The sequence below is a fragment of the Stegostoma tigrinum genome, chromosome 19, assembly GCF_030684315.1.
Source record: "Stegostoma tigrinum isolate sSteTig4 chromosome 19, sSteTig4.hap1, whole genome shotgun sequence".
In the NCBI taxonomy this organism is placed as follows: Eukaryota; Metazoa; Chordata; class Chondrichthyes; order Orectolobiformes; family Stegostomatidae; genus Stegostoma; species Stegostoma tigrinum.
Window position 1 is genome coordinate 33,836,094 of NC_081372.1, and position 25,279 is coordinate 33,861,372.

The following is a 25,279-nucleotide window of genomic DNA, read 5'->3' on the forward strand; positions in this document are numbered from 1 at the left end:
AACTACTGAAACCATGCAAACTATTTTCACACAAACAATCAATGCCATGAATGATATAAAGAAGCATTCAAATTGAAAACTGGAGAATTGAAAATATTTATTCTGCAGGGATATATTTCTTTGAAAGTCGAACTCTAAGATGCTGCCCTTTATAGGGGAAAAAACTACTATATTTTAACAGCAAGTGCTATCAAAAGAAATTACATTATATATATACTAATTTGGCAACAAATCACCAGTTCATCGCCTAGACACATACTGGGTTAAAAACAATTTAAACACAATTCTTCTACACCATTGTGTCACCTGAAGTCAACAGCACATGTTCTTTTAAACAAAAAGCACACTTATACATAAAAGCACAACCACACAAAAAGAAAACAAAAACATACAGGAAAATAATCAGAAACAGTTAGTCATTGACTCAATTATGACACAGTGACATATAGGTTAAAGCAGGCTTCTTAAAATCTACAACATTACAAAAACACATTTCATTCATGTTTCCTAAGGCAAAAAGACTTTTTTGATGAACAAATTCACTTACAATAAGTCCAACAAACAGTGCTATTTTCTTTCCAAATTTTACCAAGACCCACTGCCAGAATGGCACCATGACAGTTGCAGAGACCTACAGGGAGACAGAAGGAAAATCAACAAGTTAAGTCTGAAATAAGAAACTGAGCAAAGGGATCTTTGGGATGTGCGAGCAGCAATTTCAGCGCCACCGATTAGTGAATGACTGTTGCTCAATAGAGCTAAAAGTAGAGTAAGATACAATATTGCCTGTGTTAAGTTATTGGTCTTTACTGTAGCCAACAGTTCTTGAGCATTTCTAGTTTTGTATACATTGAACTTGGTAATCACCAATGGACAAAAGAAAGTAACATTACAGAAAACATTGTATTTTGAAAAACTAAGTATCTGCTGCGATTATAAAATGTACATAAAAGTGACATAGTGCTAAAGACTCAACAGTGAATCAATAAAGCATTGTGAATCTAGGATAAACAATCCACACATTCAAAGTATGTGTAAACAAACCTTATGGAGGAAGAGGCCTGGACTGGCAAATAACGTGGGGAACACATTCTACCACCATGTAGCTGTACAATGCTTGGTGATTCATTCTGTTTTGTGACCCAATAACTGACCCAGTTAAATGGATATTTCTGGTTTCCAGAAATAAAACCTCTAAAAACAGTAATAACTACATCTCTTGTGAGACATTTCTGCACTGTCTTTTGACAGAGGAAATAGAAATAACCAAATTGTTTTGAGCTCAACTTAAATGACTTGTGACATCAGGCGTGCCTGTACACAGAGTATGATTTGAGTATGAAAGTAAAAGCAGAGTAGTTTTTACAGGGGAAAATTCAATGGGCACTGTGTTACCACCAGATGAGGAGAAGCGAGTCAGAACCCCTCCTTTAAACTCTTCGTGACTGTAACATGAATTTTTACTTATGGTTAAAACTCAGCAGATCATACTTCAATAGCAATGTAAGTTCATTCATTCCAAAGAGTTATGTGGTTTCCTCGAGTGAAAGAGGGCTTTTATAGCATACTAACACCAACAGAAATAACAAATCACATCAAACACAGACACAAATACAGATTATAAAGCTTAAAAGGGGAAAATATCTAGTATGAAAGAGAGGATCAGGTTAACGAGTCCTTAGATTAAAGCTTACTACCTCAAGGATTCTAAGATCACAGTTCAGCTGATGACGTGCCACCTCAGAAGTAACAAAACTTATGAATAGGCTTGAGTTCTCAGTGAATGAATGTGTGTCTAACGTGCTTTTCACCTGGCGTCATGTTCAGAGTGTGTGAGACAAATCCATTTCTACCATCTCGAAGGACAAAAACAGTAGATGCAAGGGAGCACTGCCACCTGCATGGTCCCCTCCAAGCCACTCACCATCCTGACTTGGAAATAAATTGCCATTCCTTTAGCATTGTTCGGTCAAATCCTGGCATTGTCTTCCTAATGGCATTGTGTGTGTATCTACAGCAATTGTACTGCTGTGGTTCAAGTACCTTCTCAAGGCTAAATGGGGGATGGACAACAAACGTCAATACATCAATACCTATGTTCCACGAATAAAGGTGAATTAAAACAGGGCCAGAAAGAGATCCTTCCAGTGCTACTGTTACAAATCTATTTGCTCCACCAAAACAAGCAGTTGTCTGAAATACAGCTAATTTGGGCATTTCCTGTGAGGCTTCATCGCTTCTTCAAAGCTGAATAATTTGTAGCTCACTTGCATCTCCAGCAAGTGAAACTTATCCGGAAAGATGTAAATCAAACACAAGGTACATGCCTAATTGTCAATACTTTTTCATGATGGTATATTGATTATTGTTTATTGATGGTTTCATTAGGTGGCTGAATTTGCGGACAAGTCACAGTGACCGTCTGAAGTTAGTCTTTTTTTAAAAAAACAAAAGCACTTTAGTTCATGCACGGCTCAGAGTATTAATAAGCACTTAATGCAAGTCAAAAATTGACAGTCCATTTTTATTATCACAACAAATCCTACCAATACATTTGGAGACTCAAATGCTTCACTTAAAATGCTATTTTGTAAAATGCACACCGTACTATAATTTCCAACACACCATTCTGTACTGAAGGTTACCAGATTCTCGTGAAGTGAACCAGCTAGTTGTAGCATGAATGCGAACTAAACTCGTGAGTGAACATTAGCAGGTTTCGTTCAATATAATGATACAAGGAATGATTCAGGAGGGCATCTTATGAAACCCGAATGACTCCGAGTCTAGCTCCGTGTGTTTGAATGTCACCTTTTCATATCTCCTAATATATAATGCTCAGAAGCTATCTTCACAGGAAAGTTATATTTAACCCTTTAGTTTGTAACTTCTGTGGAGTGAAGAGTTGTTTCACCACTGACAGTCACACATTTAACTTTGCAACCTCAGTAGATATCTAGGTACTGAATAAATGAGATAAGGCTATAAAGCAGAGGCTAGAGACAATCAATTTAGAACTGTGCACAGTTTTTTCACATGCTGTCCTCCCCTCTTCTGCAAACTGTGGTTTCTGCCAGTGTCCATGATCATGTTCCTCTGGACATTTTTAATTTTGCAGTAAAAATGTTACATTTGGAATCATTTTCACATTTTTCAAATGCACTCCTAACAGTTTCAATTTTAAATATACACGTGCATTGATGCACAGGACCTAAGTACTGAGGAGGAGTAGGCCATTCTATCCTGCCACCCTGCTCTGCTAATTCAAGATCTTGCTTCTGGTCGGGAAGAAGGGCAATAACTGAAACGGTGACTGTTCCTTTTCTCCAGCTGCTGCCTGGCCTACTGTGTTCTTCCAGCCTCCTGTTTGTCGACCTTGGATTCCAGCTTCTGCAGTACGTTTTTGGTCTTAGTTAGAGTGTCGATCCTCAAGAAAAAAAAAAACTCTTACTGGTATTCATTGTATTAAAATCACCTCAGGATCTTATGCAATTCTAGAAGACCTTTTCTCCCCCTTAAAATCGACTGGGTTAAGGCTCAACCTGTTCGACCTTTCATTGAAAGATATGCCATTCATCTCAAGAATGAGTTCAGTGAACCTTCTCCGAGCTGCTTTTAATGAAGTTACGTATTTTGTTTTCCCAAAAAGGAGACTGAAACTGTATGCACTACTCCAAATGTGATCTCAACAAGGTCTTGTTCAGGTACAGCAAAATTTCCCAACTTTTACATTCCATTTGCCTTGCAATAAACAATGACATTCCAAATGCCTCCTAATCCCTTGCTGCAAGTGCATTCTTTTTGTGATTCATGCACCACAGCACCCAAATCCTTTTCCCACCAAGTTCTGCAATCTTGCTTTCCACTTGAGTATAGTGCTCCTCTACTCCTCCTGCCAAAAATGTTCACATTTTCCCACATCACACTATCTGCCAAATCTTTCCCCCCCAATTAACTTTAACCTGTCTGTTATCCCTTTATAGACGCTCACTTGCTCTCTAGCCAGATTACTCCCCTATCTGTCTTGGTGTCATCAGCAAATTTAGCTGCCATATATTTGGTACTTTCATCAAGGCATCGTTGTAGATTGCAAATAGTTGAGGCCTCCATACTGGGGCTTGAAACTGGTAACTATAATTTTAAAAATGATCACAACTTCCTGCTGTTAGTTAACCAATCTTTTATCTATGTTAATGTTAACACCAGAATCTTGTGCTCTTAAAATGTGTAATAAGTTTTGATGTAGCATCCGCATTAAATTATTAGAGTAATTTACTTAAACTCTATTTCATTTACATAATGCTAGGTTGACCATGCCTGAACAAATGATTTTCAAAGCATCCTGCAATAACTTCCTTGAAAATGGATTCTAGCAATTTCCCTGTGTCAGATTTGGGTAAACTATCTTTTCAATTCCTCCTTTCTGGCTCCCTTCCTTTCTTGAAAAAGGATATGACATTTGCTATTTTCCAATATTCATGGACCTTTCTAGAATAGAAGGAATTGTGGAGGATTATAATCAATACATGTAGCATCTCTACGGCCATTTCTTTTAAGTTGCTAGGGTGTGTGCCACCTGGTCCAGAGGACATCAGCCTTCAGAGGTCTATTAGTTTTTTCTGCACTTTTTCCTTGTTGATGATGATTGTTTCCAGTTCAGTTCCTTGCTGCTGTTCATTTCTTGACTTTCATGTTTCTTTGGAACGTTTTCTAACTCATCAAGGCATGAAGACTGATAAAGTAACTGTTCAATACCTCCACCTTAATTTTTCTTATTTCTACTGTATCCAATTATACATTTTGATCTTGAGAGGTATGGTCATTTCTTATCACTGTTCTAATGATATCATTGATTTTGAAAGCACCCTTCATGTTTTCCAACTTTCTATCTTCTTGTAATGCCAAATATCTTCCATATTCAAGTCCTACCCTTGACCCCAGGAAGCACATTTCTGAAATAAACTTAGCCTTTATCTGAAGGCACACTCTGGCAATCATCACCCAAACTGTTACGGGGATCTATTACCCTCTTGTTTCCCTTTGATCTACCAAATCTTCTCTCATATGATCCCTTCTGCCACTATTTAATTTAAATTCTGTCTATCAACTAAAATTATATGATTTGATAGAACACTAGAGCAGAGTTTAGGTGAAAGCGGTACCAAAGTTACAGCAGGCCCAGCAGCATCTCAGGAGCACAAAAGCTGACGTTTCGGGCCTAGACTCTCTGATGAAGGGTCTAGGCCCGAAACGTCAGCTTTTGTGCTCCTGAGATGCTGCTGGGCCTGCTGTGTTCATCCAGCCTCACATTTTATTATCTTGGATTCTCCAGCATCTGCAGTTCCCATTATCACTCACCAAAGTTACAGCCTCCACTTTCCACAGTGTTGGTGCATGTGCCTCAGTAATCCTCAGAAAGGTGGTAGTGAGGTGCCTTCTTGAAACAACGCTGTCCATTTGCTGTAGGTAGTCCCACAGTTTTGTTCGGGAGGGAGTGCCAGGATTTTAACATTGCAACACTGTAAAAGGAGCAAGTCAGGCTGGCAAGTGGTTCAGAAGGGAACTTGTAGGTGATGCTGTTCCCATATATCTGCTCCCCTTTGGCTGTATAGATGATAACAGTCGTGAGTTTTGCAGGTGTTGTCCGAGAGGCCTTGGTGAATTTCTGCCGTGCATCTTGTGGATTGCACATGCTCCTGCTACTGAGCATTAGTGACGGACGGAGCAAATGTTTGAGGATGTTGAGCCAATCAAGTGGTTTGCTTTGTCCCGGGTGTTGTCAAGCTTCTTGAGTGTTGTTGAAGCTTCAGACAAGTAGTATATATTCCATCACACTGCTGACTTGTGCCCTCTAAATGGTGGAGTGTGTTTTGGGAGTCAGGTGGTGAGTTACTTATTGCAGGACGCATAGCCTCCAACTTGCTCTTGTAACCAACGTATTGATATGGCTAGTCCAATTCAGTTTCTGGTCAATGGTAACATCCAGCATGTTGATAGTGATGGTAATTTTAACAAATCTTGAGGGGCAATGGTTAGGTTCTGTTTTGTTGTTCTCTTTTGTCTGGCATGAATGTTACTTGTTTGCTCAAACCTGGATACCATTCAGGTCTTACTCGTTTGGAAGTGGTCTGCTTCAGAATCTGAGGAGCTCCTACTGGTTTTGAACATTATGTAACCATTAGTGAATTTCCCTACTTCTGATCTTTAGATGGAGGAAAGGTCCCTGATAAAGCAGCTGACGATGGTTGGACCAGGGACCCACTCCTGAGGAACTGCTGCAGTTGAAATGATTGACTTCCAAACACTACGATAATCTGCCTTTGTGTTTGTTATGGCACCAACCAGTGGAGAATTTTGCCTCTGATATCTTTGATTCTAATTTTAGAAGGCCTTCTGGATACCAAACCTAACGAAATGCAAGGTTGCTATCAAGGGCAAATCAATCTCACCTCAACCTGGAGTTCAGCTCTTTCAAGACGGGAAAAAAAAATGAAATTCACTAACTGCTCACATAATAATGCTTCTAAGCGTCAATTCTCACATACTACTGCTGTGCTCTGGTTCTTTTTATGAGCTCATTACTTTTGTGTATAAGGACAAGTTAGCACCTCCTCCCTCACTAGACAAACTTGCTAACTTTCTAAATTCAGAAGCTCGCGCAGTGTTTACCAGCACTCCGTGGTCAGCTGCTCCTTTTGGTTTCCTGAATATGGTAAGTAAACACAATCAAACAATGACCCAAAGGCTACCTAAATTTACTTACTCATACAGGTCTTAAAAAAAGACAAATATGCAAAGAATTGTATTACATTTATGGAACCACCAAATTCATCTTTTGAAAAAAAGAGCAAAGCTGAAGGTTGTTGGGTATTTTACATAGAACATTACAGCACAGTACAGGCCCTTCGGCCCTCGACGTTGTGCCGACCTGTCATATCGATCTCAAGCCCATCTAACCTACACTATTCCATGTACATCCATATGCTTATCCAATGACAACTTAAATGTACCTAAAGTTGGCGAATCTACTACCGTTGCAGGCAAAGCGTTCCATTCCCTTACTACTCTGAGTAAAGAAACTACCTTTGACATCTGTCCTATATCTTTCACCCCTCAATTTAAAGCTATGCCCTCTCGTGCTTGCCATCACCATCCTAGGAAAAAGGATCTCCCTATCCACCCTATCTAACCCTCTGATTATTTTATATGTTTCAATTAAGTCACCTCTCAACCTTCTTCTCTCTAATGAAAACAGCCTCAAGTCCCTCAGCCTTTCCTCGTAAGACCTTCCCTCCATACCAGGCAACATCCTAGTAAATCTCCTCTGCACCCTTTCCAAAGCTTCCACATCCTTCTTATAATGCGGTGACCAGAACTGTACACAATACTCCAAGTGCGGCCGGCCAGAGTTTTGTACAGCTGTAGCATAACCTCTTGGTTCCAGAACTTGATCCCTCTACTAATATAAGCTAAAACACTGTATGCCTTCTTAACAGCCCTGTCAACCTGGGTGGCAACTTTCAAGGATCTGTGTACATGGACACCGAGATCTCTCTGCTCATCTACACTACTAAGAATCTTAACATTAGCATCACCTCACACTTGTCTGCATTAAACTCCATTTGCCACCTCTCTGCCCAGCTCTGCAGCTTATCTATGTCTCTCTGCAACCTACAGCATCCTTCGTCACTATCCACAACTCCACCGACCTTAGTGTCGTCTGCAAGTTTTCTAACCCATCCTTCTACGCCCTCATCCAGCTCATTTATAAAAATGACAAACAGCAGTGGACCCAACACCGACCCTTGCGGTACACCACTAGTAACTGGTCTCCAGGATGAACCTTTCCCATCAACTACCACCCTCTGTCTTCTTGCAGCAAGCCAATTTCCGATCCAAACTGCTATATCTCCCACAATTCCATTCCTCCGCAATTTGTACAACAGCCTGTTGTGGGGAACCTTATTGAACGCCTTGCTGAAGTCCATATACACCACATCAACCGGTTTACTCTCATATTTTATTTCAAGAGAGACTTTATATTTTTAATTAACATTTTTAAGCTTATGATTACAGCAGACTCATGACCTGAATAAAATTGTGTTGTAGGTTTCCATGAAGAACACTGAAATAGACCATGCAAATGGAAAATGATCTGAGCTGGTATAGGTAGGACTGAATAATAGAATAAGAACTATAATTTTTAAAAATTGTTGATGGTTCTTCAAGAAACTAATTCTGTGCTAATTGGAGAAATAAAAGGTCTTTTTTAAAGTGGCACATTGATGCACAACTTCCAGAACTAAAGTTTTGTAATTGCCGAATACCTCTATATGGAAGCATTTGATTAAATAATGTTTGGGTTTTGGCACGGGTGAATGATTTGAAGAGATGGCAGAACTTATTCTGAAAATAAACCCTGGTTTAAATTACTCAAATGTGGCTAAAACAGGAAACGACAAAATTAAAGGAAGCTAAAAGTAATTACTCATGCAGTGGAGCAACAGAAATGGAATGCAACGAAACTATTAGCTGACAAACATGCTGGGACTCAGAGGAACATATGATTACATCTGGTCCACTAGATTTTTAAGAGATAAGTGGATGCATTTTTGGAAACCGAAAGATAGGTATAACTAGCCCCAAAGTTTGCTTTCATAAAGTTGTTAAATTCTAAATGATTGAAATATAATCAGGTAGTGAAAGGACAAAATTAATTAGAACTGGAAGCATTTACCGTTGACGTGGAAAAACAGAACTGCATCAAAAAAAAGGCATGTGTAGTAAAAGTGCAGCATGCGAATCAAGTAAGTTTACATACATTACCACAAGACGTCAAGACACAAAGTGTTGACTCATATTTTGTGGTTAGTAGCAAAGGAAGGACATTCTTCTTCATCTTCCTTCACCAAAATGTTTGCAAGCTACGGAAAGGCAATTATTCTATTCAGGCAATAAATCCAATACTACCTCCTCAATGGGGCATCTATGATATGTACACAAGAAATAGCAAGACCTTTCAAGAATGACCCACTGATAAATCCTTACTGAGACATAGACAATAAAACAGGAAGTGTAAAGTGGGAAATAGAAGTCAGATTTAATTATGCTCAACAACTAATAGCAATATTATGAAAAACCAAACAGATTAAAAGACAAGTTAAAAAATGTCTTTTAAAAAGTCTGCAACACAATTGCCTTCAAGGTTATGAAGACATTACCCCTGTAAATAAATTTTTCAGTGCCAGAGGTGTTGTTTGTAGGTAAATATCACTCATCAGACCTTTTAAAAACTCACTTATGACTTTAGGGACAATTACCTTAAGTTCACACCATTGTAGTTATTCAGTGCTGAGAATATGAAGTAGGAATGTTATCATACATCCCTAGGAGCAGGGTTGTACCTCCAACAACAGCCCTCCAAAATACAGATTTAACTGCTTATGTATATACTCCAGAGCTTGTTCACCAATTTACTCCATTATAACAATAAGTGCTAATAACCATTAATTTTTATGCCAAAATTCAACAACAGTCCTATCCTCATTTGTCTAATTTGGATCTATTCATGTATAAGCGTAGATCTGAATAAAAAGGAAATCCTTTTAAAATTAAATACAAATCTGAGATGCACATTCTTGTAACCTCCATTACTGTGCAGAATCCACTGAAGTGGGATGAATCACTACGAACAGGTAGTGGCAGTGGGCAGGTGCTATTTGACTTCCAGAGGGAAAGCAGAACTCCAAGTTGGTTCAACAACCCTCCATCTCAGTCTCCACATTGCTGGCTGGAAAGAAGCCTACACATTGTCTGAGACAAGGAGATTCATTGGATCCAGCTCACAGAAGACACTGTTATCGTACACTGACCTTTGGGAAGTTGAAACTGAATTGAATCTTTCAAAAAAAAACTCTGAATTTACCAGCATTAGTCATTCATAACCTATTGTCTCACCTGTCCTGTCTTCCTTAACTTTGTGAGTGCTTGGTGTGTGGGAATGGACTGGTGAACAATTCCTTGTGTCATGAATGTTTCATTAATAAACTCCATTCAATATAAGGAGAAGGGTGTTGGTTATTTCCATGAAGGTTTTTTTTAAATAAAAGGTCAGAGGTCCTTACAAAATAGTGACTAAATCCAGCACTTTGTCAGGAAGCAGGTGAATATAAACACTTGTGGTATCAATGAAAAGATGTTGATATTATTGATTTTATGACAAGTAGGAAAAACATTGAAGGCCATTAGGTTTGATTTCAGTTTAAAAGAATCTAGGGTTGAGAAAGTTTTTTTTTCCCCAAATTCAGTTCAGAAGATACCAGGGTTGAGTTTAAAAATGAGTATGGGTAGTAGCTCAAGAAACCGGTCATCTCAGGAGAGGGGTTCAGTTTGTAAAACTTCAAAACCAGGAGAGTTTAATTAGAAAATCAGCAGCTTATTAGAACAGAGGTAGTTTAGGCTCAGAGTTGTGAAAAATTAACAGACTGACTGATAGTTTCTTTGTCTTGGACTATCAGCAGTCAGTTAGTTGAAGCCTAGAGTATTTTGACAAAGGCATAATTTCTCTGAATTTGAGTCATTGTAATGCTTAATGCCAGGAAACAGATTCAAACTTTGTTTTTGTTATCGGAGCTAAGATTATTCAGACAGTTGAGTAAATGAGCAAGGAAGCAATGCTGAACTTGTGCAACACATTTGTTAAATCTACACTGGAGTATCAAACACAGTTCTAGGTGTCGTACTAAGAAATGACGTAAATACAGTGGAGACAGTGCACGAGAGATTTACAAAAATAGTGCCAGGAATGAGAAACTTCAGTTATGAGGATGGACTAGATTGGGATTGTTTGCTGTGGAAAAAGGCAAGGACAAGACCTGTTGGAAACTTCTAAAAAGTCATGAGGGAACTCGATAGAATACAGAGGGTGAAACAGTTCTTGTTCAGAAAAGGATCAAGAATGAAAAAGCAAGGATGTACGTAAAAGGAAGTGTGGTGGAGACATGTTCAATTGAGACTAAAGGTATTGAATATTAATTGAGTAGAAACAGTGGGCAGGATATGGGGAAAAAGCAGGAGAAATGGCACTAAGTCATGGAGTTCTTTTAGAGAACCAGTGCAAACACAATGGGCCAAGTGGTGTCCTTCTGTCTGCACTGTAACACTTCTGTAATTCTGGCTTTGATATTTAGATAGCTTTGTTTCTTTTTCTTCCTTTGTGTATTGTACTTTGTTCTGTTGTTAAGGAATATCTGCAGCCATGTTTTAATATGTTTCAGCAACTAATTATACTCAAATGGAAAAAAAAATGCAATGCCAAGCCCTGCTTCCTTCTAGGATTTAACTTATCCAGTAGCACCATCAGCTTGGATCGCAATATTGTACAAATATGATGTATATGAGCACCATTCTCAGTTAAACTTGGGCTGGAATGGTCCAATTGTTATTGTTTGGATCTCATATTTCTGCACATCCACAGTGTGCAATGTGAAAATGCCAAAAACTGTAACAGAGCTGACAATAATAACAATGCAGGCAAGCAAGAAAAACAATCTTACAATTGACTCAAAATGGATTAGATTTACAAATATTTTAACAGAAATACATTTCACAACTTGGTCACTGATATTTTCTTTAAAAACAAGATGCAGGGAAACGAATGTCTTTACCTACCAGAATCACAAAGATGATGTGCTGGAAGTGATTTCCCAAACCAGCAGCGTGGGTACAAAACAGAGCAAAGTTATTCTGGACAAGCTGTGTGGTAAAGCAAATGTAGAAACATTACAGTCAGGTGATTTTGACATAAACCAGACTCTCTGTAATGGGTTCATGGAAGTACTTTTCCTCACTTCACAGAAACCCCACCCGCAAACACTCAAGTTCCAGCAGGTATGTTTATGACTGCTTAGTACCAATGGTAATGCAACAGGGAGTCGAGGGACCTTGACCTCACTCCAGGTGTCCCTTCTTCACAAGGAAACCTGGCAGTGCTAATAGGAGGCATCCAGACAGAGCAGCCGCCAATATTGTTACCAGATTTGCCCTCAAGACTGACCACGGCCCACGCACTTATGCGACTTGAATGGACAACCCTGACTAATGACTGACCAGACCCTGAACTGATCCCTGTGCAACTCCCTGACTGACTGACTGTATTGGATTGACAGGATTGACCATGGCCCACTTCCTGAACTGTAGTGATTTAGGTCTCCTGGCTCTGGCCACCCCAACAGCTGAATGACCATGGTCAAGCCCATGGATTGACGTTGGAGGCTGCCCTTGACAAACTGTGCCAGGACCCCGATGGGTGAAAGGCGCTTCCCTTGATTTGACTGAGGATTAATCGCTTTTGACTTTGAGACATGGCCATTTGCTAGTTCTACAATCATTGTGTTTGTGTTTACGCTGCTGAGGCTTGCTATAAGTATGACATTGACATAGCACAGGGCTGTTTGGCAGTATTTGCACTCACTTGGCTGATGACTGGTGACAACTAGGACAAGCCGCCTGGTTTTGTGTCTGCTGTAAAAGGCAAGGCAAGACAGGAGTATTGCAAAAGGCTTTAAAGTTTGACAGTGGGGGGAAAAAAGAGCAAAAAGGCAAGTCAAGGCAAGGAAATGCAGAATCATCTTGCATGTGGATCATGGATGTGCTAAGATGGTGTAGTGCAGTTGGTACATGATGGATGTCAACATCCAAGGATGGGAGGTCTGTAGGATCATCTAACCATGAAACATTCCCTGAGATGTTGGTGACTGGTGTAAAAATGGAGGTCTGGAGAAACAGGTGATGTGCTGGGGTTGCCAGGTTTTTACTGAGTTTCATGTCTGAAATTGTCACGGTCTCGTTTTTAATCCAGTGGGTGGGAGAATGGGAAACTGCAAATAAAAGTGGTGAGATTAGCTATTAGTCAGATGTTTAGAGATGCTAAAACATGCAAACGGTCTCCAGCCAGTCACTAGCAAGAATCTTCTCACACCATTTGGAGTTGGGGACCACGTCTGGGTGTCAAAGTTTGCAGATGACACTAAGATGAGTGGCAGAGCAAAGTGTGCAGAGGACTGTGAAACTTTGCAGAGGAACATAGATACATGGAGTGAGTGGGCAAAGGTCTGGCAGATGGAATACAACGTAAATAAATGTAAAGCCATACATTTTGGTAAGGGTAATAGTAAAAAGGATTATGACTTGAATGGTTAAAAAGTTGCAGCATGCTGCTATGCAGAGGGACCTGGGGTCCTTGTCCATGAATCATAGAAGGTTGGTCTGCAGGAACAACAACTAATTAGGAAGGCAAATGGAATTTTGTCCTTCACTGCTAAAGGGATTGAATTTAAAAGCAGAGAGGTTATGCTGCAGCTGTACAAGGTGCTGGTGCAGTCACACCTGGAGCACTGTGTGCAGTTTTGGTCGCCTTACTTGAGGAAGGATTTGCTGGCACTGGAGGGGGTGCAGAGGAGGTTCACTTGCTTGATTCCAGAGTTGAGGGGGTTGGCTAATGAGGAGAGACTGAGTAGATTGGGATTAAATTCGTTGGAATTCAGAAGATTGAAGGGGGGGGAATCTGATAGAAACATATAAAATCATGAAGGGAATAGATAAGATAGAAGTTGAGAGGGCGTTCCCACTGGCAGGTGAAGCTAGGACAAGAGGTCACAGCCACAATATTAGATGGAGTAGATTTGGGACTGAATTGAGAAGGAACTTCTTCACCCAGAGGGTTGTTAATCTATGGAATTCCTTGCCCAGTGAAGTAGTTGACGCTACTTCAGTAAATGTTTTTAAAGCTAAGGTAGATATTTTTTGAACAATAAAGAAATTAAGGGAAACGGTGAAAATGCAGGTAAGTGGATCTGAGTCCACGAAAAGATCAGCCATGATCTTATTGAATGGCAGAGCAGGCTCAAAGGGCCGAATGGCCTACTCCTGCTCTTAGTTCTTAGTTCATTCAACATTTAGTTGGAAAATAAGACTTATTGCTCTTGCCATTGAGAAGCTCCTCACAGCTGATCTCAAACAATATTATTGCCCATGCCCATGCCAGTCAGTGCCTGGGAAGATTCCATTCAAAACATCAATGATCTACATGTCCGTAGGTTTTGGGGAGGTGAAACAAAGCAGATTTTTATCACAGTGGAATTCAGTTCTGTCCTTACCCAGATGACAAATATACTTTTCCACAAAACTCACTAGATAGCAATCAGGAAAGTATATAAAAAGGATATTGTATATTGTAAGGAAAGGAAACATTGAATAATTTTGACCATCCTAACCACAGGATAAGGAGATACTGATGCTCTCACCACCATGTTTAGAGATGAGGAATTGAGCACATGTAGCACTGGAGCCCCCATGTCAGGATTGTCTAACCCCAGCCTTTGGGGTGGATTTTGAACAGAATCAGAGAAATCAAAGATCATAACATTTACTGGGAAGCATTTTAGTCTCATTGATGTTATTCCTATTTGTTATGCTTAAGACACATTGGATAATGAGCTTTCAACCATCTTATTTTTATAAATGATACAAAAGTCTTAATGACTAATAAATGTTTCATTTTTTGGTTACCTGAAAAGCTAATGAGATAAATAAAAAGCCAAATGTCAGGCTTAGGTATGGCTTGTGGCTCATTACCAGCTTCAGGCCTGTTACATATGACATATGGAAGTGATCTTTTGGAGCAAAACATCCTGCAAAAAACAAAATCACAAAAACAGCCGATCAATATGCACCTGTGCTACTTGTACAAATATTTGAATTATACGACGTACAAGTCAAACCAGTCCAGTCCAATCTGTTAAAGCTTTGCATCCAGCCAAATGATCAATGTTCAATCTTCACCTAAATTTAGAAAAATACATTCACATTGCAATTCGTCAGTGGCAGATCATCCATTCCTACCAGTAACATCTGCCAAAGTCTTTTATCGAGAACAAATATTTGCAAATTTGATATTAACTGGTGACTATTCACATAAATCATTCATTTGACATCCAGATTTACAAAGAAAATGATGATATTGGCCTGTGTTAGTATTATTGGGTTATCCTGTCAGAATGATGAGCAAAGAAAATGGCAATTTGCTTGACACCATCACCATATTGTCAGTCACATTTCAGGACAGCTTTTGAGGCTTTCCCCTGCAAACAAAAGCATATTTTTATACCTATTCCAGGAAAACCTAGTCATGGAAATAGATCACTTTCGGCTACAGCTCAAGAGAGATATTAAGTAAATATGCTGACCAGGAGACTCTCTCCTCTTACAGCCCACAACAAGCACATTGGAAGGATTGCACAAGTTGATAACTAAGCTAATTGGCCACGTCATGAACACCGCCCATAACCATCAAGCCCCACAGGGGAAATCAAAACCAAAGCTAGAGATTTTGGCTCAAAGACAGGGACACCACATACTCTGCCACAAGACCCCTCCGTTTTAAGACAGTCACTGTGTAAATTGGTGTAATGAAAATGGTACTGGAAGCAACAATCTAGGAGGGAGTGGGTTTGCTTTCTTGATTTCCTTGTTGAGGATTCATATAGAAGACTGGCAAAACGCTGCTTGCATTTAGGGAGTGGAGAAGGACAGTGTGGCATAACAAAAGTAAAATATCTGATTAAGGACTGTTCAGAACAACTGGAATAGGTCAGTGTCAAATCAGCTAATCTCAGTTAAGGCGCATTGGGGCACTAACTTATGTTAGATCCATCGATCAAAATAAGCATATTCCCGCCACCTATTCAAAATAATAAACATTACGTTGGCAATGACACATCTTTCTGCAAATAAATATTTTAAAAAATATAAGATGTATCTTTATACTTCCACACTTATGAAGTGAAAATTTGCCCAGTTTTCTGCTCCAGATCACTATCCACTGACTCTGATGAGAAAATTCATCCACGTTGATAACTTAGAGTAAACATATGATGGGCTTTGCCATTTTTCACAATTAAAACCCCTGCTTGCACTTACTGACCAAGTTCAAACATGAAGAACAGTCACTTACATAAAGTATTAGTAACAAAAACAGAAATTTCTGGAAAAGCTCAGCAGGTTTAGCAGCATCTGTGAAGAAATCAAAATTAATGTTTTGGGTCTGGTGAGCCTGAGGAAATGTTAACTCTGATTTTTTTTTTTCTTCACAGATGCTGCCAGACCTGCTCAGCTTTTCCAGGAACTTCTATTTTTGCTCCCGATTTACAGCATCCACAGTTCTTTTGGTTTTTACATAATATTAGTAAGTTATGGAGCCCAGTAAAATCCAATGTCTGCTAGAAAGAAATTAAAGTAAAAGGGAAATGTTTGGTGATGAAAAAAAAAATGACATGACAAATAGCTCCAGACTTCAGCTCACTATTTACAATTTTATCTGAATGAGGAATAATCTTGTTTTGTGTAGCTATTATTGCCATATCTCGGTGTTTCAATCACACTGCGGCCACTTACCTGTGTGCTCCTTTACTCCAAGTAATAGAATCAACGAACAGAGAAAGTAAAGGCTCCCAATCACCATAGCTGCCAGCATGTAAGCCCATTTCTGAGAAAACAGAGAAGTATACATTTCTTACAGGCATGGCCTGAGGCTCAAGTTTCAGTAAAAAAAGGCCCTTCAATTCATGGTAATGAAACGTGAGGCTGGATGAACACAGCAGGCCAAGCAGCATCTCAGGAGCACAAAAGCTGACGTTTCGGGCCTAGACATCCAGCCTCACATTTCATTATCTTGGAATCTCCAGCATCTGCAGTTCCCATTATCTCTGATACCCCTTCAATTCATGTTGGTTTAACTATGCACAGTATCCCCATAACCATCCCCCTTGAAAATGACTCAGGCCAGTCGAACGTGTTTTCAATCAGAGGATTTTTGCTTCCACTATCCTAATCAGTGGCCCATTCCAATTAGTGATCATTTGCAGTGTACAGAATTCAATAAGTTCCAAATGTAAATTGTACCCTCTGATCTATGGTTGGGACTGTTTAAATGTATTGTTGTGTTCAAAATTATTGTATTTACTATTCTATCTACATCATGTACATCACTTTGTTGTTCATTTCTTTTAAAGCTTAAAGATACAGATTTCTTTAGTCTTTCCTCATATTACCTAACTCCAAATATCAATCTTCAACTCTTCCCAAAACATATTCAGGATTTCAATAATACTGCAACAATGAAGGCCTCAGAAAATTGAGGGATGACAATCACAAGATGCAGGGAAAATAAATCACAGCACAAGACAGACAGGAGGGCGGGAAATGCAGAGATGCAATAAAATGTATGGAAATATAAATTTTATACATTGACCAGATGCAAGCGGTCTCAGGTGTGTGGTCAAGCCAAAGCATTTTGCCTTTTCAGAATGACATCCTCAAGTAATATTCCAAAGTTTCTGCTATATAGTTCAGTATTTTCCCTGTCATTTTATCACTCCTCTCCAGTGGCAGGACACATCGGTCCTCAACTTACTCTGTGGTAAGACTGGGAGCATAAAAATTCAATATGAATTGTGTTACATCACTATTTCCCTTTCTTTTTAGCGTAGGTCGACAATGTAGCTTCATGTCATGATAATGAAACAAAATGAACCATATTGCAAGTTTCCTCCAATTGTAACCTGAACAAAACCGAGTGTAAGTGTTGCCAATCTAGTATATTGAAAAATTTCAAGGCAAATTTAAAGGTGAAAGAGAAGACCATCAAGTACTTTGGAAAACTAGATTTTCTTGATAAATCAGCCAGCACAATTATGCCGCAGCTTATTAATATCATTAATTTCCCTTCACCCAAAATCTGGCTTGTCTTGTATGTGATAAATTGCTCAGCCTAACAGAATGCAAGTACTTCTGATCCTGAGCTTGTTTCAAGGCACACCCTTAGAGTAAGCAGTGTAAGTTCTGCTTTGTTCCATTGTGGACATTGGTGTGGGCATTGGATCCTTGGATGAGTGCAGGACTCAAATTTGTGGAACCCTGGGTGGCCCAGCTGTACTGAATGAGAAGAGGAGGAGTAGGTTCACAAGGCTAATAGGGGATTCCTTAGTTAGTGGAAAAGACAATCATTTCTGGCAGTCAATAGAACTCCAGGATGGTTTGCTGCCTCCCTAGTGTTTGGGTCAAAGAGGTCATAGAATGGCTGCAAGAAATGTTTTTGGGGGGAGGGCAAACAGCAAGAGATTGTGGTCCATGTTGGTTCTAACAACGTACATAGAAAGTGGGATATAGTCTTGCAATCAGAATTTCGGGAGCTATTCACAGAGTAGCTACTGTGGATGCACTTACACCATATAAAATGCAACAGTTCAAAACATTGAGGACCGCCAACTTCATGGGAAATTAGACATACACAGCAAAGACTAGCACTTTCAGTGATACCCCACATCCTTTTCACAATTTCTTTCAAAATGCAGAATCCTTTTTCTGCCAGAGGGATAGAACGCAGCAAGAAAACAGAACCTTCAAATCAGAGGCAGGACATTTGGAAGAAAACTTAGGAAATGCAAAGTGTGATAGAACTGGAGAACTATTTCCTGCAGAAAGCAGTAAATGCTAGCTCAATTAGGAACTTTACACCCAAGGTTGATGGATTTTAATTAAGAACTGTATGATTTCACAAAATGTGGCCCTGCAATCAGATTCCAGGCTTCAACTGCTGAACTCCCATTCCTATAGGACCAAACTTTGAAATCCAAGTAGAATAAAAATAAGTTGAGGACTTTCAAGAGGATCAGCATCAATCAGGACATTAGATGTAGCATTTTAATGAGAGTACAGCATGTTGCAGCACGAAACAGCAACCTTTCTTTGGGTTTCATTATGTGAGAGGATACCCAGTGCCCATATATGGAGAAATGCAATGTTTATTATGCAAATTCAGACATTAACTCTGCATGTGCCCAAACATGCAGTCTCCCGCAGGCCTCACTTTTGTCTTACTGGGCTTCAGTACATGTTTTGGACATTTTTCAACATTAAAGGCACTTTATAAATGCAAGTTGTACATTCAAGAAGAGGAGTGCCCCTGGCTTCAAGATTATTTTCAAACATAGTCCAGCACAGACAGTGAATCCACCCATCTCTGAATATAGTCAAGGTAATTTACTATGCAAAGACAAGACTAAGGTCACTCAATGAGTGGTACTGACCGTGTTATTGAGGCTGTTTACCAAAGGGGAGGTGCTGTTGAGTTCTGTTCCATTCTGCATCATGCGGCACGTTTCAGCAGTTTGTATGTGATATGCTCCCACAATCTGACCTTGAATAGCAGCTCCAGCCAGTGTTGCTATAACCTCCACTCCCATCCCTGAAAGGAGGCAGACATGTTTATCAATGGGTTAAACAGCTGTCCTATAAATGACCACAATAATACCCTAGCTTTACAACATATCTCAACTCTTGATTTTTACAATTTTTCAGGTGACTACATAATTTTCACAGGTCTATATCATAATATTCTCATGGGGATAAAAACATCAATAAAAATGTTTCCAGAAATAGTAAAAACTGCCGATGCCGGCGACAGAGATAACAAAGTGGGCAGCAGGCCAGGCACCATGAGAAGCAGGAAAGTTGATGTTTCAGGTCGAGACCCTTCTTCAGAAATTCTTCAGGCAATAAGCGTCCCAGCCAAAATGGCGACTTTCCTGATTCTCTGATGCTGCCTGCCTGCTGAGCTCCTCCAGCTCCATACTGTGTTAATGCAAATATTGTTCTTTCTTTTGTGATCTCTTGTCAGGATTCTGATCCTTAGGTACAATCTGTCCTACAATATAACCAACTTGTGGAGTTAACACTTTATTAGTACACCTAGAGAGGCAATCTACAAACTAATGGGCACACAACTGAACCCAATCATATGCTATCCAACCTGAGCCACTAGATAGTGACCAGGAGAAACCTTGTCAAATTGTGACCTTCCTGGCCCAGAGAATGGAAGCCTGGTGTAATGTCTCCACAGCTCTTCACCATACCACTAAGGTGGAAAGTACCTCTCTGTTCTGTATGGTTGCCTGTGACCAAAGAAATGCCTCACAGCAACACAGTACTAAAAAGGGTGGGAAACAACTCTGCTGAGTCATTACAGCACAGGAATAACATGCAAATATGTGGATACAACAGCATTGTAAAATTCTTGAAGGTAGAGAGAGCAGATTAATTTTTTATTTATATTCAGCTGAAGGACAAATCAGAACTTACTGTATGCAGTTGCTGAATCCCTGTCACGCTGTCCACCGCCAAGAAACATGGTTAGAGCAGAATATGGCACGTGGAAACACTACAGAAACAAACATTTAAAACAGGTTTGAAGAACAATTAAAAACCACTTTTCTGCCTTATTGCTCCCATCAAAAGGTGAAAGGCTAGCTCCCATTATTAAATATGCTCTGTATTTTTAGGCAACCCAGAATAAATAACCAAGAATGCAAACCAACGAGCTTGGGCAGACCGTTTTCACTTCTGGAATCTGAATCATGAACCTCTCCCAGGTTAATGGATAAAAGCCTCAGTGTTGTTGCAGCTGTAAATTTCCAAAACTAAATATTTTTGGGGCTGTCTCAGCCAGCTTTACTTTCGCATGGATGGCACACCAACTGGAAATTACACAGTAGCCGACCAAAGACTTACCAGCCTGAAAAATAAAGTCCATTGCACAGCTACAGGATACTACATAGAACATGAATATTTCCTCAAAATGCAGTTAGATATGAACAATTCATCATCATATTCAACCATGATTCATTTGGTAGCATTCTTACTGGAGTCAGAAGGATGGGCAGTCTGGCCTCAATCTATGATCTGAGCACAACAGTCTAGAATTGCACTGCAGTTCTCAGGGAGCGCCACACTGTGAGAGTTGCTGTCTTTCAGCTGAGATGGTAAACCTAGACTTTTTCTGTCCTAAGATGTACATGTAATTATCCCATAGAACTACTTCAAAAAGAAGAGAAAATATCCCGTGTTTTCTCGAAGATCTAATATTTATCTCTCATCCATCATCACAAAGAATAGATTATCAGGGGATTATCAAATTGCTGTTTGTAGTTTGTGGGACTTTGCTGTGCACAAATTCACTGTTGCATTCCCTACAGAACACTTTAAAGCAATTTGGGTAATACTGTTTATGGAAAGCTCTATATAAATGCAATTTTTTTTTTCTCTTAAAATTAACTTCAAGTCATACATTGTAAGAAAAGCATGTTTGAAGCATACAATATAGAGCTTGCAGTCATGGATTTTCAACATTTGTACTGGTGTAAAATATATCTTCCAGGGTCACAGCATTAATTTCTCCTGTTCCCCAACCAAAAAAAAACACATCTGCTCTTGGATGTGGCATTTTTTCTATTCACTGCACCATTAAAAACTGCCCATCAGCACTCAGGCCCATGCACTACCAATCTCTTCACTCTCTTCTCTTCGAATAGCCACCTAAAAAAAATTCCTTTAGTCGCTACTCATCCTGCTCAGTATCCATTTATTTCAGACCTCCCTGTCTGTGAAGCAACTTGGGAGGCTTGTCTACATTAAAAATATCAGTTGTTTATTTAGCTGACTACATGGCACAAGGAAGGAACACGGATACTCCTCGTTGAACAGACAGGAAGTGAAGTTGCCCACATCATACCACCCTCATTGTTACATTTAATCTTAAAATCAGCACATTTATTCTTTAACCATTTTCAACGTGAATCTCTAGACTTGAAAACATGCAATACTGATGAAATATTACATCTAAGAGGTTAACCAAACTTTCCCACTTCAAGATTCCGCATAGCCTCTGTTAATCTCTTAACTTTAGAAACCCATTACTCAAATATCATGGGAGTTGCTTTACTACAAAGAAGTTAAGAGTATAAATTCCCCTCAAATTGAGGCCAGATTGTAGTCTTATTCTATTTGCATACCCTGGTAACTAAGCAGGTACAGGAAGTCTAAAAATAAAGCAGCTATCATACTTACACATCTCAATTCTTGCCGTGACTCTAAAAAGTTGCAAATGGTCTTGCACAAAAAGACACCATATGGATGCTATGGTGACATGACAAATGCTTGAGCAATGCTTTACTCAGTTTTATTTGAAGTAAACAAAAACACAAATCATGAGGTAAATCAAGTAGTCTAAGTTGTGATGTGAATTTAGTCTGCTTATGTTATTACAAAAGCAAAACAAGTTAAATAACCTTAATGATTTCCTAAAAGAAACTGCTTCAGCCATTTTGACATTTGCTTCTCTATGAATTATTTTAGTGCTACCTTCACTGAATTATATTTTCAAGAAGAAAAGGGTAGCTCCTGTGAGAGTCGCAATGCCCTTTCCTTCACTGCTGAGCCTGACTAACAAATCTCACCGCAGAATACTTTTTGTAAGCTAAACTGAGCTGTGGATGGTGATCTAGATGATGGTTTGGTGGAGACTTTGCACAAGTTTCAAAATCATGAGGGTTTTGGATAGAATAAAAATCGGGAAAACTGTTCCCATTGGTGGAAGGATCAAGAACAAAAGGGCAAAAATGTAAGGTAATTGGCAAAAGTAGTACTGGTGAGATGAAGGAAGTGGTTGAGATTGGTATGTATCTGCTGAAAGTGTGGTGGAGGCAGGTTCAACAGGTAAACTGACTGTTGGCTAAACAAGAAGAATGCGCACTGCCAGAAGGAAAAGGCAAAGGAGGAGAAGCACTTGTTAAAGCTCACCTACAGAGAGAGATGGTACACACACTGTGGGCCGAATGGCCTCCTTCTGCACCATTACCATTCTGTAAGTCTTCATATCGAGGAAAAACAATTGCATGAAATGATTTAATCGCATTCCTGCTTCATTTCCTATAATGCCCGGAACTTGGTCGTATCGTTATGAAATCTTGAGAAGGCTATTGGTCCCAAAATAGACTATTACACCTTTACCTAATGCTTTAAATTTTCTGTAGTCATGTCAACCACCTGTCCACTTGCATAAAGTTATCAATAAGAACAATCCCAATGTTCAGCTACAGAGAATGGCTTGTGTATCTGATACATTCATGTAAAAACGTCAATCTGTCTCACAATTGTTGGGTTTAAAGGATTAATTCATCTCAGGTTAAACTAAAGACTTACACTCATGCAGGTATGAAATGCACAGTAGGTCATAAGATACCAGAAGAAACTATATTTCCAGGACATTGTGTAAGAAGGACTGAACCACAACAGGAAATAAGAAGCAACTCCAAATGGCATGGAAAATAATATCCTAGGAGGAAAACAAATGAAGCAGGAATTATTCATAAGTAATGACTGGATTTTTAAAAGTATTCAAATTTTTAGTTATGGCATCATTTCGACAAGACTGCAATCACTACTCGCACATCATACCCCGATCTAATACACCACAGTATCAGGTAGTTTGAGAGTTATTATAGTTGGAATCCACGGAGCATGGGAGCAAGCCATTCATCCCATCAGGTCCACAATGACCCCCCCAAAGAGCATCCCACTCAGACCCTGTGAGAAGGATTCATTCACAATTATCAGTCTCAGCAACAAATAGCTGGTGTGTATTTTGCTGAAGTCTTAATATTGCTAGGAATACCTGGTAAAATTTCATCACAACTTTCATTAGATCTTTCATTTGTGCTTCAATGAAAAGTTCCCATTACAGTTTAGCTCTGCCTGGCTGTAAACATTTCTTCAGCATGTACAACGCTAGATTATTTATACAAGGACAGACAATTTTGCATACAAAATTAGAAACACCCTAAACAGCAATAAAAATACATACTCAATAACCTATGTCAAGCTTTCAAATTACAAAGGAATAATTAACCTCAAAATTTAAAGTGTAAAGAATACATTTTTTAAAATACTTTCAAAATTACAATGTATTAATAAAAGTAGGAAAGGAATAGAAAATATCAAGAAGCTAAAGACCTTAATCTTACCATTTTTTAAACGATGTTTATAAGGTTATTTCAGGGATTCTCATCATAAGGCCAAGTGAGATTTCTTAGATTTTATCAAACTTGCTTCATTAATTTCTGCTCCATCTCAACATGTGTCCTTCCCAAAAATAACTTGTCACTCTGCGATCATCTGCCCTTGTGCCCGCGGCATCCTTAAGAGGTTGCCCTGTCCCTGGACAAATGTTGACAAGCCGGCACTGCCCCTCACCAATGTCATGACACAGCAGCCCCAAAGCACATGGATGACACTCCTTTGTAAACACAATGCAGCTTAAGTTGCATTGTCACTGTCTAATCACCATGCCACACACTGTAGCCATCTCTGGCAAATTCTGTCTAAACATCCTGTAAATCAGTGATACGCTGCCCCCAGTGTCCAACTTAGGACCACATCTTGTCATTGTCCACTAGGGGAACATCACATACAGGCAAACAATGAGACAAAATCAAGCAAAGCAAATGTGAGCTTTTGTTTACAGAAGGCATAGGAAATAAAAACAAAGCAAACAGGCATTGAATGCTACGTGCACAATTAATATGATAATTTGATTTGATTTATTGTTGTCTTGTGTACCCAAGTACAGTGAAAAGTTTTGTCTTGCATGCATTACAGGCAGATCATAACAAACAAGGACATACAGATCATAGAGATAGTAGGAACTGCCGATGCTGCAGGGTGCTTTGACAGAACAAGGCACACTAAGGTCATGACTGCACAGGAGGTGCGCAAAAGCAAGATCAACATTAGATTTGAAATTTGAGAAGTCCATTCAGCAGTCTGTTAACAGAAGGGAAGAAGCTGTTCTTGAACCATTTGGTCCGTGTTCAAGCTTCTGTATTTTCTGCCTGATGGAAGAAGTCGGAAGTATTACTGTGGTGGGACGAGTCTTTGATGTTGGCAGCAACGGGACATGAAAAGGAATCCATGGATGGGAGGTTGGCTTTTGTGATGTTCTGGGCTGTGCAAATAACTTTCAGTAGTTTCTTACAACCCTGTGCAGATCAGTTGCCATGTCAGGTGATTATACCCCAGATAGAATGCTTTCTATGGTGCATCTGTCCTTATGGACATGCTGAATTTCCTGAGACTGAGGAAGAAGAGGCATTGTTGTGCCTTCTTGACCATCATATCTACGTGGGAGGTCCTGGACAGGTTGTTGGTTATCATCACACCTAGAACGTGGCGCTTTTGACCCTCTCCACCTCAGCTCTGTTGATGTATATTGGTATGTATCCCCCTCCATTTTTCCTGAAGTCATTGATCAATTCTTATGTTGTGCTGATATTGAGAGAGAGATTGTTATCAATCCACCAGGACACCAACCACTCTATTTTCTTCCTGT

General features: G+C 39.4%; 1 protein-coding gene across 1 annotated transcript in view; it reads right to left on the bottom strand.

Moving 5' to 3' along the window:
• Window positions 1–25,279, bottom strand: part of LOC125461264 (sodium-dependent lysophosphatidylcholine symporter 1-like) — a 51,412-nt gene that overhangs the window by 12,177 nt on the left and 13,956 nt on the right. The window contains exons 4-10 of the mRNA XM_048549822.2: window positions 23,095–23,227; window positions 20,197–20,275; window positions 19,146–19,303; window positions 16,453–16,543; window positions 14,569–14,690; window positions 11,671–11,754; window positions 548–631 (exon numbers count right to left, since the gene is read on the bottom strand). Of these exons, the coding sequence (XP_048405779.1) occupies window positions 548–631; window positions 11,671–11,754; window positions 14,569–14,690; window positions 16,453–16,543; window positions 19,146–19,303; window positions 20,197–20,275; window positions 23,095–23,227 (751 nt within the window). The remainder of the gene's footprint in view (window positions 1–547; window positions 632–11,670; window positions 11,755–14,568; window positions 14,691–16,452; window positions 16,544–19,145; window positions 19,304–20,196; window positions 20,276–23,094; window positions 23,228–25,279) is intronic.